General features: G+C 36.3%; 1 protein-coding gene across 26 annotated transcripts in view; it reads left to right on the top strand.

Annotated features, from left to right (window-relative positions):
- The window catches only part of celf5a (cugbp, Elav-like family member 5a), a 219096-nt gene extending 203265 nt beyond the window's left edge, over window positions 1-15831 (top strand). For 5 of the 26 annotated variants that reach the window (XM_084416114.1, XM_084416131.1, XM_084416136.1 and 2 more), the window contains exons 8-13: window positions 7610-7825; window positions 10906-10998; window positions 11686-11712; window positions 11916-12059; window positions 14622-14788; window positions 15574-15831. In XM_084416114.1, the coding sequence (XP_084272240.1) occupies window positions 7610-7825; window positions 10906-10998; window positions 11686-11712; window positions 11916-12059; window positions 14622-14749 (608 nt within the window). In that variant the 3' untranslated portion in view covers window positions 14750-14788; window positions 15574-15831. The remainder of the gene's footprint in view (window positions 1-7609; window positions 7826-10905; window positions 10999-11685; window positions 11713-11915; window positions 12060-14621; window positions 14789-15573) is intronic. The other 21 variants (XM_084416128.1, XM_084416125.1, XM_084416121.1 and 18 more) reach the window with 10 other exon arrangements.
- The last annotated feature ends 837 nt before the right edge of the window (window positions 15832-16668 follow it).

Raw genomic sequence — 16668 nt, 5'->3', positions numbered from 1 at the left:
TTCAGCCCATAAAAATGCAAGCATGGTTAATGCAATGCCTATTTTTTTCAAGTAGTGCAATTCAACAGGCTTTTTTATTTCAAAAACATTTGACATTATTTTACTTCAATAGTTGTTTCAGTTAGATTCGGATTCAATATGGATTATTTTTGGAATATTGCAGTTATAATGTCAGCAGGCCCAATAAAGTATCGGTGTGTTAAGTATTATCAAAAACTTTCTTATAAGTAATATTATTTTACTTCTTAGATTTATCAAGCATACATTATTGTTAGTAATTGTAACAATTGTTTGTATTAATAGTTGTAGTAATTATAATAACATATTGCATTATTCTATTTTATTATTTATTTATTTATTTAGATAAATTCAATGAATTTCACACATTTTTTTTTTTTAAATATGAGATTTAAAAAATATATATATAAAAAATTTACTGACATGCAAATTTTCTAAATTTTTTTTTTACATTAACACTGTTTAATATTAAGCATATATGATTGATTTATTATTAATAATAATAATAATAACATGTTATTATGTTATTATTTCAATAAATAAATAAATTATATGAATTTCATACATTTTCACTTTTTAAAATGTGAAATCAATTTGTTATTTCTGTACATTAACACGGTTTATTATTAAGCATGTAATAATAACTATACAGTGCGTGCAGAATTATTAGGCACGTTGATTTTCTGGTCATATTTTTTTTCCAGCCACATTTGACCAATTCCAAACCACATTAATCCTAATAACTACAATAAATTTTTTATTTAATCGTTTATATAGAATTCATCTTCCAGAATCTGACAGTAAGTTTTGGGAGTTCATTTTTAGTCCATCTCTGCAAAACGGACTTCAGGGTAGGAGATGGACTAAAAATAAACTCCCAAAACATATTAAAACATATTCTGGAAGATGAATTCTTCAAAGAGTGGTAGAAGAGGATGTGGTGCTGGTCCTTCACTAGCCTCTTACTAAGAGGGGGTACATTTTAGGATTCTTTACCTAACCCAAGTCTCTGAGACCCTGACACCTTGCACTTCTGGAGACTCCAGGTAGGTTGCAGTTCTGGAAAATGGTGGCGCTGGAGACTAAAGGGTTCCTGATGGTTTCACACTTAATTCTTCACCTTAATTTCTAATTCTTTTGCAGTTAACATGTGTCTTTTCTTCTCCACCTGTATTTGTCTGACCCTGCTGACCTAATGAGTATTTCACTGTCCAATGGTCATGCCTTAACTGCAATTTCTAGTATTGCATCCTTCTCATGGGCATTTCATAATTTTTGACTTTTCAGTCTGAGTTAAATCTCTTTTTTGGCTTATTTTATCTGTAAAAGAAAACTTGCCTAATAATTCTGCACACCTGAATACAAGGCGTTTTCCAGCCTTCGTGAACAATTATATATCACTTATAAATTATTAAATACAAAGTTAATTGTAGTTATTACGATTAATGTGGTTTGGAATTGGTCAAATGTGCCTGGAAAAAAAATATGATCAGAAATCAACGTGCCTAATAATTCTGCACGCACTGTATAGTTTAAGTAAAGGCACTGACAGAACAATGGTAAAGTGATAGTATCAGTAGATTATACTATATATACCATGGTACTGAATGATTATCTTATTCATATACATGGTATTTACTCAGTACCCCAAGGTAATTCAGAGAATACCACGTTACAATGTCAAAAAAAACTTGGTCCGCAAAAATAACAAAAAGTAAATGGTATTTACAGTGAAGAGGATTTGATATGACATTAGTGCAACAACACTATGGCCCGGTTTCACAGACAGGGCTTAGACTAAGCCAGGATTAGACCATAGATCAATTAGGACATTTAAGTAATTTTTATAAACATGCTTAGAAAAAAAACATTACCGATGTGCATCTTAAAACTAAAAAGGCACTGATATATTTTTAAGATCAGTCAGTGCAAGTTTATTTCAGTGGAAACAGCTCAGACTTACATTTTAGTCTAGGACTAGTCTTAAGCCCTGTCTGTGAAACCAGGGGTATATGTGGCTTCAATATCCGGAGTAACCTAGAAACCTGTGCGTCGTCATCTGGAGGTAACGTGGTGACGTCCCGCGGTGCATGCAGCGTTTAGGAGAGCTACAGAGGGGTTAAGAGCGCTCGCTGAAAACAATGGCGCAGCCGCTCTATTAACAGATGTAAAGCACTTAAGCGCGATGGTGCGTACAAGCTCAGCCAGATGGCGCCCTCTATTAGAGGATGTATCGCTACCGTGATGCATGGTGATGTTTTCCCCGGTTTTGTTTCTTTTTTATAAGAGTAATGTTCAGCAGGTGCAAGCTCTTGAGCTACAAAGTGCTCCAAGTCGACGGCATGACAGTCTAATTGTCAGCGGCGGGATTAAATGGCTTGAAACTGTGCAGCCAGGCTGGTCGCGTAATTCGTCTCTGCCCTGAAGTTTGTACCTTGACACGGGCTTGATGGGTTTCGTCCTGCTTCCTTTTTTTTTCTCGGTTTAAATGGAGATGTGTCACGGACAGATGAGAGGCTACACTTTGGTTAAGCATATGTCGGATGTTTCTGTTGTGTTTAAAGCCGCGGACGAAGTTAATGAGGTGTCAGATGCAGTATTTGCGAGCCATCCGAAAGGCGCGGGACATGATGGGGACGGTTGAGTTCACCTTGTGTGCCTTCAGGGTCATAAAACCCATTGACTTTGTTCTCTGTCTCACGGGGGCCGCGAAATCGAGATTGTGCTCGTACCAAAGCCTGAAAGCGTTTCAAACGGAGCAGCTGCACAGTTGTGTCACATCCTGGTGCCTTTAAAGATGCTGTTTTTTCTGTTTAAAGAAGACGCTGGTTGTAAAATCACGATGTTTATGAATATTTTGTTCGGTAAAAGTACCTGAAATGAATGTTTAGAAGCCTACAGTTGCATTGACGTCTATTTAAGACTTGGTAACAAGCTAAAGCGTTCTTAAAAGTTCCATTAGACTACATTGAAGATCATTTGGAGACATTCATTTGCTAAATGAGCTGTTATAATATCTTAAAAATGGTTAAAGACTAAAACCCACTGTTGCATTTCTGCAGCATTTGGATGAAATAGTCTCGTATGTAAACTGATTTATATTTCTTTTGGTATGTTGCCATTTTTCTGTCTCAAAATGTGAGAAAAACTTAATGCAAAACAGTCCCGAATGGTGTTAGTTTTTTCCCGTTGAACACAAAATGAGACGTTTAGCGGAATGTTCGCGCTGCTCTTTGGAAGTGAATGGGGACTGGAGCTGTCGAGCTCCACACAAAATCAACATAGAAGCACTATGATTTTTAGTTTAATGGAGGAAAAGTCATACGGGTTTGGAGCGACATGAAGACTAGTAAAAAAAAAACAAAAAAACAAGAGTAAATTGTGGTCAAGTTTATAGGTGTATAGGTTTTGACCAAATTTCGTGAAACTACCATACAAGTATATGTAAACTAGCATAAATATTCGGTAACACTTTATTTTGGTACCTTTTGAACATTCTGTTGACTATAAGTAACTTTGCAACTGCATGTTAACTAACTCTCATTAGAGTATTAGTAGACTCTATGCTTAATATCTGCTAACTCTTTATTTTGATGGTCCCCCAACAGACATTCTACTGACTACAAGTAACTTTGCAACTACATGTCAACTTATTCTAACCCTAACCCTACCAGTCTACTAACACTTTACTTTACTTTACTTTACTAATGAGAGTTAGTAGATATGTAGATGCAACTATACTTATAGTCAACAGAATGTGTTAAAGGGACCATCAAAATAAAGTCAAACTAAATATTCTCAATGCGTTGCATTACACCAGAGCAAACCTGTGCAGGAGTAAATAAACATAAGCCAGCCTCTGTATAAAAAATATGGATGTAATGGGAGTTAGTTATTGTGATTGGTTTGGCTGCACTGCTTACCGATACGGTTCCAGCGTTTCTTGTTGATTTCAGTGTATAATTTGCATAATAAATCCTTTTGGTGCATATGGTAAGCTGTTCCTCATTGTAGTCACCATCGGGTGAAAATCAGCATGATGCACCGAGGGCAGATTGCAGTAATGTAAATCCAATTACACTTCCCTAACATGAAATAACAGTATTTGCAGAATACTCGACATCTCGTGGTGCTGAACATACTAACGGGCGTGACAGATAAAAGATTTCTTTAATAACAGAAGGATTCATTCTGGACTTTTGGAATTGGATGCCAAAATAGACTCCATCTGGAACAAATTGCTATGATATGGACTACACAGAACCACAAAGGGAAGGATGATACAGTGCGTAATTGGTTCCACACTAAGAATTGCCTATTGATTCTCTTGATCTGTGAATTACGCATAAAAATGTTTACAGTATAGAATAGTAAACTGATTTACTTGATTTTCTCAACACAGTTTTAAAAACATTATGAACATTAGCTCTATTCCAAAACCTAGTCACGTAGTGTACATTTGTTTTTATGAAACAATTCCAGAATGCCTATTCAAAATGGTGGATATAGTAAGAGAAATACCAGTTAAAGCATTTTAATCAACAGTTTATTCAACTTGTGTATGTTACCCATCATTTTTGCATATTTTTATAGGCCAATGAGTACATTCCAGAAAGGTTTCCCACTTTATGTCTGACAGACTTAAAACCACAGAAGATTTGTGTGAATAATACAAACAAGACATGACATACAGCAGGTTAAATATATCGGAATATAGAGTTTAGGGGAACGTTCCTAAAGGAAACAATCTATAAATTGTACACATTAAATATATATTTCATTCAATACCAGAAAAGTAACCGTTAAAAATAGCTAATTCTGTTTGAACCCTCTGGTGCTGTTCTGTAATTTTTTACCGAAAAATGTAACGTTTTTTTTTTTGTTTTTTTTTACTTCATTGGAATGGTACAAAACTCCGTAAAGGTTTTGGAATTTTCTATGTGAACACACACAGAAAAAAGCATGGACATTATGATTTGAAAAGGTTAAATGTTCCTGAAAAAAAAAAGTCACACTTGTACTGTTTGCAGTCAAAAATGACTGCATTGGAAATGAATGGGAAACAAATTTCATCTAGTGGAAGTGTTTGGTACTGCGGCCAAACAAAATCTTACTGAAAGCACATTTTTTGAGATATCAAGCTCAAATTTGGAACACAAATTTATGGATTTGATTTTCTCACAGTTTTATAGTTAAACATGTTTTGGAAAATATATATTTCATATAAAATTATTTTCATAACATTACATTTAAAATTTTGTACGTTTTTTGGTTCACTTTTTAAAACTTTTTTCACTTGATCAATAATCTGCCAAGTGTCGTCTTTAAAAAGAGACCTAACTTAAGTCTGTGCTCCAAAGCATTCAAAATTTATGAAAGTTTATGCTCAAAAAGTGAATAAATGGATACTGCATAGATATAATTGAGTACCATAAAATCCCCTAAAAATACAAAATATAAAATAAAAATATTATCGAACTAAAATATAGTACATTCATTTCATTAAAAAAAAAAAAAAAAATCTGTCGTTTTTGACCACTACGCTCGGATCATCAGATTCATAACTAAAATTGTTTTGGTTTGCTTAGCCACTTGCTAACATCAAATTATTTGTCCGTACAGTTAAAATATATCAGAACATAGAGGTTAGGAAAACATTAGGGGAAAACAAAAGGAAATTATCCACAGTACCAAAAAGTAATAGTAAAATTAGCTAAATCTAGTTAAAATAGTCTTTGTTAGCTTAGCAACATGCTAACATCAAACTTTACTGAAATCAATCGCATTATTTGTGTGGAAAAATGCATGAAAAAAATGCAACGTCTAGATTTTTCTTCAGAACTTTATGTAACTTGAGAATCATGTTTTTTTAAAGGCTGTATCATGCACAAAACTTTAAAAACAAACGTAGCAAACATGTCCATCTAGCGCATGTTTACATCGTGTACAATTGAAAAGCAGTGCAGTGGAATTCAGCAACACTATCTGTATGAGATCACCCACTTTTCCAGAGCTAACTCTATTCGTATCACTCTAGTTGTATCATTTGTCTTGTCTTGCTAGCTTTTTTTGATGCCTACTGAAGTCTTATTCTTCAACCAGAACAATGATCTGAGTTTCAGTGACTAGCTCAGTCTGTTTCCTAACCCTTCCTGCGGGCTGGATCCTCCCGTCAGCGTTCAGCTTTTCGAAAGTGTCACATCACAATGATAGATTCCCAACATTATAACAGCACGCAGCTGCCGCTCGGCCCGCACGTGTGGTCGGTAGGGCTGAAGCTGCCTGTCGGACATCCCCGAACGCACCCGATCTCCTGGGCTCCGGGAAGAATGGGGCAGAGGCGTCATCTAATTCATCAATGTGCTGTGTGGGAAGCAAACAATCGCGAAAAAGCTTAGGAACAGGAAATAGCACAAACGAGAGTAGAGAACTCTCTTCGGCCCACTGGAATTCCCCCAGGTTACAGCAGTGGGAGGCTTGAGTACAGTTTTGGGAACCTCTGTGTTCAATAAGAGCTTGGTTCACACTCTGTCATGCTGTAAGTGAACGGCACTGCAACCTGTTCGAATCCATCAGCTCGGTCATATTTCTATAAAGACTTTTCTATAGGGTCTTTCGCCACATTGTAATTGAGGCATGCTGGGGGGTTTCCATGACGACCATCCTCCAGCATTGTTCGCGGATCCAGATTGAAAGGGTATCCTATGGGAACTATTTTGTCGTTTGTACAGCCACAGCTCAGAAACGCTCAAGGCTTGGGATCAAACACCGACCCATGCTAGCAAGGGTCTATTAAAGGATTCTTTTGTAGATGGTCGCAAAAAAAAAAATTCTGAGAATGATTGACAGCTCAGCAGTTCATCTACATTCATCTATATATAAAGTTTGATATATTTTCAAACTTCAATGCCATTTCCATTAGTTTTCATGGACATTAATTCAGCATAATATAGTCTAATGATGATTGTTAATGACTCTTTAATGAGTTATTATAAAACTTTATAATTACTTGTATAAGTAATACTGTATCTGTATCTTATCTATAATATATAATAAAAAAAATACAAATTATAAATAGATTCTATATAACAATATTGTTATAAATAAATGATAATTGAACAATTAATTAATATAATTTAGTATAAAATAATGTAATATATACTTTATTTAATTTCAGTGAACCTTGAACCTTACTCCTAGTTTTAATACAATTCAGTGTGTGTGTGTGTACTATAGATAGATAGATAGATAGATAGATAGATAGATAGATAGATAGATAGATAGATAGATAGATAGATAGATAGATAGATAGACAGACAGACAGACAGACAGACAGACAGATGTAAATTCTAATATATGTATATGTGTGTTACAAGTGAATTTAGTGATTGTTTATCAGTACAATAGCATTAGCCTCAAAGCTAACTGGCGAAAAGAGAATGCTGTATATGACCTCATCCCACATCGACAGCATTTTAAAATGTGTATACATTTTATGTTTTAATGTGAAATTTTGTACACGTTTTGTACACTTTGTTTGGTAGCTGTACTGACCTAAAATGTGCTGTCTATGTTTGTTTTCCTGGCTCAGCAGGCCTCAGCTCACCACCTGCCAACATCACCACATCAGGCGTCCCCAGCATCGTCACTCCTATCGTCAACGGCTTCACCAGCATCCCTCACCAGCCCAATGGACACCCAGCGGTCGAGGCCATGTACACCAACGGACTGCCTCCTTACTCCACCCAAAGCCCCACAGCTGCGGACACCCTACAGCAGGCCTTCACCGGGGTGCAGCAATATACAGGTGAACTTTTGAAATAATGTGTATCAGTGGTGAGCAGTGACTTTTTTAACTAGGTATGCTGGGTGGTGAGTCATATATATAAAAAAAAGCGCCCAATTCAGGTACGTTGGATGGGTTTATAATAAGCGAAATGCTCGCGTTCGCTCTAGACAAGAGTGTTAGTGTAGCAGCCCTTGGCTCCTTTTTTTATTCTTCTAGAATCAGCATGAGCACCATGAAAACTAGAAGTAAACACACAAATAGCTGGTTAATGAACCGTTGGCATAACACAAATTTACAAATAAATCCTTACCTCTTTTACAGTGCATCATCATGCATTTGTGTATATGTGCAATGCAAATCAAGTGACCTTTAAAGTTATTTAAAAATAACAACACATAAAACAATAATTTGCTCACTTAACACATGTACTTTCCTGGTATAAGATACACAACAAAACAATTTGTTGTAACAGTCAATGTAGACATTTTACATCCTTAAAGCCTTTCCGTCTCTTATACGTGGAGCCAAATAATACACACCTCGCTCCACTCACCAAGGGTGCAAACTTTAGACTTGCTGCTTTCCCGAATTAGCCGTCGCTGAACTAAAACAGCACACAAATGTGTGGACATAAGACAAAGCAACTCACTAAAATATCATGAAAACAGTATTACTTAACTAATTAATATTGTAGAGTGAACAGCACCAGGATTCCACGACCTGAGTTAACTTACATATGTCCCTGAGCTTCTGAGATGAGAGAAATCAGGCAAGAGCAAACTGTTGATCAGCTATACAGGTTCCTGGGCTCACAGGCTTAAACCCAGTCACATGAATGACCTGACTGTGAATGCATTACCTCTAGCGGCCTCCAGTGGCCACTTACAGTTAGCTTCTCAGTTGCTTACTCTCATGACACATAGCAACATAGCTAAAAGTATTCCTAATATGTTTTATTGAAAGTAGCCTATATTTACCTGTTGAGACGTGCCATCACAAGCACCCGTAAGAGCTGTGATTGTGATGTTTGAGTTGAGGGAGGAACGACGTGTGAAATGGGCGTTTGCAAAATATGTTCTTGTAATTCCACTAGGTGCCACTAGTATCGCACCTTTAAAGGTACACTATGCAGTTTCCGTTTTTCTCAAACAGCGACCCCTAGAGTCGCTGTGGAGTACTTGTATTTAACGTTACTGTCGTAAATACCACTCATGCGTAGAGCTGCACTCTTCCGACCGCGCTTTCTTCGTTTTCTTCGTCGACTCTGCCATGATTCACGTCGGAAATGCGTGCTAGTGTCTTCCATAGAGGCTTCTTCATATGTTGTTGATGTATGTGACGTCGTGCCGTAAAGCAAGTTGTGATTCTCGCGAGATTTGTTGGGGCACCACCTCTCAAACCTAGCCTGGCTCCGCCCTCCTACGTACTTCCGCTCAATTTTCATTTTCCTTCAGAACTCCGTCTGGGTTTGCGGTATATTCTTGGGTTTTCTCCGGTCAATTTTTTGGCGGTCCAATCAGCGAACAGAGGGAGTGGCTGAGAATGATGACGTTGATGTCGTGCGCTAGTTTGAGTTGTAGGGTTACGTCACGACCAAACGTTAGCGATTGGTTATGGCAGATCCAGAGTGGCTCTGGGCAGATCCAATAGTTTTAAACTTCAACAGAGTACCGCCTTCAAGGAAGTTAACGCTTGTCAATGGAGAGTGGCAAGACTCTCTGTACAAATGAAATATACGAAAGTCTGGTAGGACCAGGCTATCTCAAACCTGCATTGCTGGTTTTGCCAGCGGCATATATATATATATATATATATATATATATATATATATATATATATATAATATGTTACATGTTAAATGTTAAATGTCTAGTTACTTTCAAAAGGATTTAGGCCTACTCTATTTTGATCACTACCGTAGACATCAGTGTTTATATACTATTATCCAAGTTTATTACATGGCTTGGTTGAATTCTAATGTAGAATGCGGTCTGTTATTTCTTGATAACAGACCGCTGCTAAGTATAACACACCGTTGCCATGCAAAACAGAGCGTTGCTATGGACGCAGGATTCTAACCGTAGAAACGGAACGGACTATTTTCTTTAGCGGAAGCAATACAATTGTTTTTAAATCAATAAACCAATCATTTAAATCAAATTATTGATTTATTTGGTAGGTAGCCATGTAATAAGCGGGATAATGTAGTGCGAGGCGGTTGTTATAGCGAATACAACCCCTTTAGGCTGATTCAAGCTCCGTTTCGCGTTGGGATCCTGATCAGCCTGTCGGGGGTGTATTCGCTATAACAACCGCCTCGCTCTACATTATCCCTTACATATTATTCTATATTATATCCAATGATTCGAATGTTTGTTAGACAGAAATAATGTTGAAAAGACTTTCATTTTTATTTGGTATAGGCCTAAACAAGACACATTTATACTAAATATAAATAATAATAATAAACTAGAATACTGCTAGAAAATTTAACTGGAATATTTAATTAGACATGATAAACTTAATAGTCTGCTGTACAGCTAATCGTTGGGTAAAAAGTAGCTTTTTAAGTGTTTGGAGTGTCACTGTCATGTGATGCGTGGGAAGAATACACTGAACCTTTATAGCTTGATTTAATTACATTGTCATCACTTCATTTTGTAGAAATTGTTTACACACAGATTATGACAGACTATGTTGTTGTTACCGTAAATAATTAATAATCACTCTAAAAATGAAACAAACCAGCTCAGTATTGTCAGCACGAATCATCGACCGTGACGCACGCTGCATATAGAAATAGCTGATGTCGCGACTCTAGAAAGGTGATCGAGCCGGCGCGCAATAAAAACATAATAATGTTATATGTATTTTTAATAATACATGTGGATAATAATACAATGGATGGTTGTTAGTTTGATTCTTTTCTTTCTCTCTCTCTCTCTCTCTCTCTCTCTCTCTCTCTCTCTCTCTCTCTCTCTCTCTCTCTCTCTCTCTCTCTCTCTCTCTCTCTCTCTCTCTCTCCTTCCTAGCCTTGTTCAATGCTGTATCACATAAATACAGGCTGTGTGCTCACAAATTTCTCTTTGTACGTACAGCCATCTACCCAGCGACCACACTGACCCCTATTGGCCAAAGCTTGCCACAGCCACCACAAGTCATTCAACAGCAGCAGCAGAGAGAAGGTGAGGGTGAGAGATTTTTCATTCGTTTCTATGCATATGCATCAATATGACATCCATGATGATGAGTGAATAGTAATTTTGCTGAAATATTTCAAACCGAATTAAATGCCTGAAATGAACAATATAGACCTTAGTTAGGTTAGACGCCATATTGAATTTAACCCGGATGAAAACGAGGCTATGAGGGATATACCTATAGGCTGCGTCCAAAATCGCAAAAACTCTTGAGTAGATACTTATTTTATATATGTAATTACTTTTTGACTGCTAAAAAGTATGTTCTATATAGTATGAATGTGTGTAGTATGAATGTAATCCGGACGTACAGCATTTGCCATGTTGTCATTATCATGTGACCTACCAGCATCAGTTGCGTCGCTTCACTTCCATTCATAAATCCTCTCCCGTGGCCTCATGGGATAGTAAAGTGTCCATCGTATCCCCACTTCAGAATCTTGCCGGGAATAGTAGGTCATCCGGGTACTTTTTGCCTACTGTTTTATGAATTTGGACATACTTCTTTTGTCACACACTGTTTTTCGCCCACTACATAGGGTTTGCGATTTCGGATGCAGCCACATGTATTTACAATGACATGCACTGAATGAAGGTCCTAGATCACATAAATTTCATAACTCACAACCGTCAAAACTATTTCATGGAGTTTTTGTCTACTGAATTTTTTTTTTTCAGAAAGACGTTTCGTCGGCTGGACAATCGGTATGTTGTTAAACGCACTTCAATCCCCTTGAACGCACAGTACTTCTATCATTCAGTCTCGTTTTCTTTCCTGACAAACATTAAATATGGCGCTACCCTGACTAAGGTCTATGATTTACATATAAGTTCTTATATTTAAAAAAACAACCTCACTTGTCTTGAATGGAAACTTCACAGTGAATAACAACCTGTTTGTGTTGCAGGACCAGAGGGCTGCAACCTCTTCATCTACCATCTACCACAGGAATTTGGTGACAACGAGCTCATGCAGATGTTCCTTCCATTTGGTACAGTCATCTCCTCCAAGGTCTTCATGGATAGAGCCACCAACCAGAGCAAATGTTTTGGTGAGGCAAATCAGCATGCATTTCTTTCCATATACATTTTTTGTGTGCATTTTTTTCCTAATGTTCTATGATTATATGTAATTATGTATACTATACATGTACAAAATTATGGATTTTTATTATAAACATGCATTTTAGTTTCCCTCACTCCACAACAAATCCTTTAAAGGATTAGTTCATCCCAAAATGAAAATTTCCTAATAATTGACTCACCCCAATGCCATCCAAGATATCAATGTCTTTCTTTCCTCAGTGGGAGAGAAATTATGTTTTTTGAGGAAAACATTTCTGGATTTTTCTTCTAACAATGGACTTCATTGGTTACCATCGTTTTTAAGTCCAAATCAATGCAGTTTCAAAAGTCTTTGAAGTGTTTAAATGGGCTGTACGCGATCACAGCTGAAGAAGAGGTTGTTATCTAGCGAAACGATAGGTCATTTTTAAAAAATATATATAATTTATAGACTTTTTACCTTCAATAGTTCGGATTGAACTGATCAACAAACGGACAGGGAACTACGTCATCACGTTGAAAGGTCACGCCGGCGCCGGCAATACTATTTTAACTACTATTCATATTCATCAGAATGTTACTCATATACTATTCATATTCATATTCACTGAATACTATTACTATATATATAATAGCAAACAATACTATTTGAACTATCCTCCTACGTACGGTCGCATTGTAAACAGTGGGGCGCCGGCGTGACCTTTCAACGTGATGACGTAGTTCCCTGTCCGTTTGTTGATCAGCTCAATCTGAACTATTGAAGGTAAAAAGAAAATGACCTATCGTTTCGCTAGATAACAACCTCTTCTTCAGCTGTGATCGCGTACAGCCCGTTTAAACACTTCAAATACTTTTGAAACTGCATTGATTTGGACTTAAAAACGATGGTAACCAATGAAGTCCATTGTTAGAAGAAAAATCCAGAAATGTTTTCCTCAAAAAAACATAATTTCTCTCCCACTGAGGAAAGAAAGACATGGATATCTTGGATGGCATTGGGGTTAGTCAATTATTAGGAAATTTTCGTTTTGGGGTGAACTAATCCTTTAAGGCGGCTTTGGCTTTTGGCTTGCTTAGTTGGGGACATTTAATATTCGACAATATTATTGATCTGCCTGCATTGAATCCAGTATATGAGAACTGAAATGAGCTGGACGATGACATCACTGTTTTCTCCAGAGTGGCGATATATAAAAATGAACAAAATGAATAACTTTTTAACAAAAAAAATGAACCGAACCATCACTGAATTTACTTTAAGCTGGACTATGACGCTATTTTCTTCTAGAAACAAACTTTGTTGCATTATTTTCACTTATTATCACTGTAAAAGCTGCCTTGAAACAATCTGTATTGTAAAAATGGCTATGTAAATAAAGGTGACTTGACTTTAAATGTAACTATATTCAGAACGGAACATGAATGAAAATATTGGTATAAAACAAACTATAGTGGCATTCATCATAAACGCCAAGTTTAAACAAGTTTTATAAAGCAAAACTGAGACTATCGGCGTGTGGGAAATGTGCTATGCAAGTAAACATGGGCTCATGATCTTCTCTCACTCACCACAAATCCAAATGTGTGCACCTAATATCAGTAAAATGTTGATACATATGTTCGCTTAGTGTAACTTATACAAGTGAGGAAGTATTGCGTAATTGAATTAAGTAGCCTAATGCTTCCACGTGCAACCCGCTGCCTTTTAGAAAACCCTGAGCCAGAAAAAAACTCCTAAGTGAAGCAAAAAGGCCCATTATGGATCAACATCTGTTCCTGCTCCAGGGGGAGACATTTCCCAAGCCACAATTAATAGCAGCTCCTGTCTCCTGGGGGAGGTTAATAAGATATAAATTTGTGAAGTAGGACCTATTTGCGGTATTGACTTATACACTATGCATTTACTGCATAATGTCAGGTCTGGGTAACAGGCGCTCGGTAGAGTAATTAATCTGCGGTGCGGGCCGCGGCCCGAGATGGACCGATGGGACTTGGCTGAGAGCACTGACATACATAGATTCCCCATTAAGCAGCCTTGTGGCTTTATCCCCCACTTCACCTCCACGTGGACCCTCTCGTCTTATAGATACAAGCCTCGAAATGGGGGCATTGGCAGACTCGGTTAAGAGCCTAGGCCACTCTGCTCTCAGGTGGCTGACGGCCGATGGAAGCACCCGTTTTTTTTTTACACGGTTCACGACCGGTTCCTGATGGCGCTCGTGATGCCAGCGAAAGTGCATCCATGCTTTAATGCGGCTTTTTGGTCACTGGCTTTTAAAAGGACGCATGGACGAATGTGGTTTGTATGCTGTGGGTGGCCCCGTTTCAGAGTCCTATGGGGCGATTTGTCCCTGTTCTATACCACCAGTGACTTAAATATGCTCAAAAGTAGCCCACACAGATGCATATATGGTGATTTTAGAGTTAAAGTTACAATATGTCCAATAAAAAGCCTTGATTTGAATGTTTTACTGTTTCTTTAATATGATGCCATATAGTTAGTTTTAGTATCCAAACGACTTGGTTCACGTCTGTTCTCGTTGCAGGCTTCGTGAGCTTCGACAACCCAGCGAGTGCACAGGCTGCTATCCAGGCCATGAACGGCTTTCAGATCGGCATGAAGAGGTTGAAAGTGCAGTTAAAACGGCCGAAGGACGCGAGCCGCCCGTACTGACAGGGCCCGTCCCACACAGGGCTCTCAGCAACAGCACAGGTACCATTCTTAACTGGAAGACACAAGATATTTGACCTGTAAATATAAACTTGAGACTTGTTTCAATGATTTTTTAAACATTCAGTATATTAAATTTGAATAAGAATTATTCAATATATGTAATAATAATGATATTTAATGTAATATATAATATATAACATTAAATATTTTATTAATTATTCAAAATATTGAATATTCATGATATTTTATATATATATATATGTGTGTGTGTATGTATGTATGTGTATGTATATATATATATATAAATATATAATATATAATAATATAAAATATATATATATATATATATATATATATATATATTTATAACATGAAACAAATGTAGTATATATTATAGTACTTTGAGTATATTTTGTATTTTATGTATGTGTATATTTGAGAAGAAATATATACATATGAAAGTGTATATGTATAAAAATTAAAGTATTATTATTATTAATGTGTTATTATTATCACAATTATTATTACATTTTGTGTGTGTGTGTGTATATATATATATATATATATTTATATATATATATAATGTGATGCATTAATAACGATAATAATTATTTATTTATATATATTTTTAAATAACAATAATTCCTTTATATATTTTGTTGTTATTCAATATTAAATAAATTTATTATATATTATAGTAGTTTAATGTAGACACACACACACAGTTATATATATATATATATATATATATATATATATATATATATATATATATACATTTACTTTTATTGTATATTTATTTATAATTTTCTTTTCTTTTACAGGATTTGAAGAGTGAAATCTCAAAAGGAATTTAACTTTTTCTTTCAAAACAAACAAGAACAACACGAATGGATTTTTTTGAAGACATATCAGCATTTATTTTACGAAGATGTTCGGTACAGAGGAGGATTGCGGGTGAACCGGCACCAGTGGACAAACCACACTCGGCACAGCGCACGAAAGACAAGAGGAAGATCTCTCTAAAGACAGAGAACTCAACATGTCCTGTCTCTCGCTGAGCTTCGAACCGTCAGTCAAGCAACAAACAAAAAGAAAAAAGAAAAAAAGCGAGAACAACTTCGATTTCTATATACATATTATACACACATATGCTATTTAAAGGAAGAGGCGCTTATGGCTTTTATCACACTGGACAAATGAGGGTTAAACTTGAAGACCAAGGAAAAATGCAGTGGAAAAAAAAGAAGTTCTTCTTGTCCCGCTAGTGGACTTTCTTTCTCTTTCCCTCTTTCCTGTTCTCCTGTCACCGTCTTTCAGCAAACGCAGGACATTCTGTGGTCACCGAGGTTTCCATGCCCTCAATGAAACTGATAAATCTTTCACCCCAAAGGGACCAAAGGACCAAACATTTTTATTCCTCAACAGAAATATATGGTATTAATAACAATACTAATACTACAAACTACTACTAATGACATAAGTAAAAAAAGAAGAAAAAAAAAAGCATAAATATTCGCTTCAGGTCGGAAGAGGAAAGGGATTTTGATTTCTTTTCCTTTTACATTTATAGCTACTGGGTTTCAGAATATTTAAACAAAATAGAAAAAAAAAAAATGAAGAAAAAAAGTATTTTAAAAGCTATACTATTTTAGTGGAGTAGAATATGTGGATTGGAGATTGTTAGGAGCATGTTCAGTCATTTTCATTCATGATGAAAAAAAGAGGGAGGGAAGGGTCCATCATCCATCGTCTTTTTTTTCTTTTTTGTTTTTTTACTCCGATGTCAGAACTAGGCCACATTCCAGAGAGCAAATGCTGAGTATAACTATATATGCATGTGCGAAGTGTTGCTGGTTTAGCGAAACCTTGGGTAGTTATTCAGTACACATAAACAAACATATTTATCCAATAAAAGC

Source organism: Rutilus rutilus (assembly GCF_951802725.1).
Source record: "Rutilus rutilus genome assembly, chromosome: 8".
Lineage (NCBI taxonomy): Eukaryota > Metazoa > Chordata > Actinopteri > Cypriniformes > Leuciscidae > Rutilus > Rutilus rutilus.
Note: the sequence above shows the minus strand (reverse complement) of the source record. Positions and strands in the feature narration are given on the sequence as shown.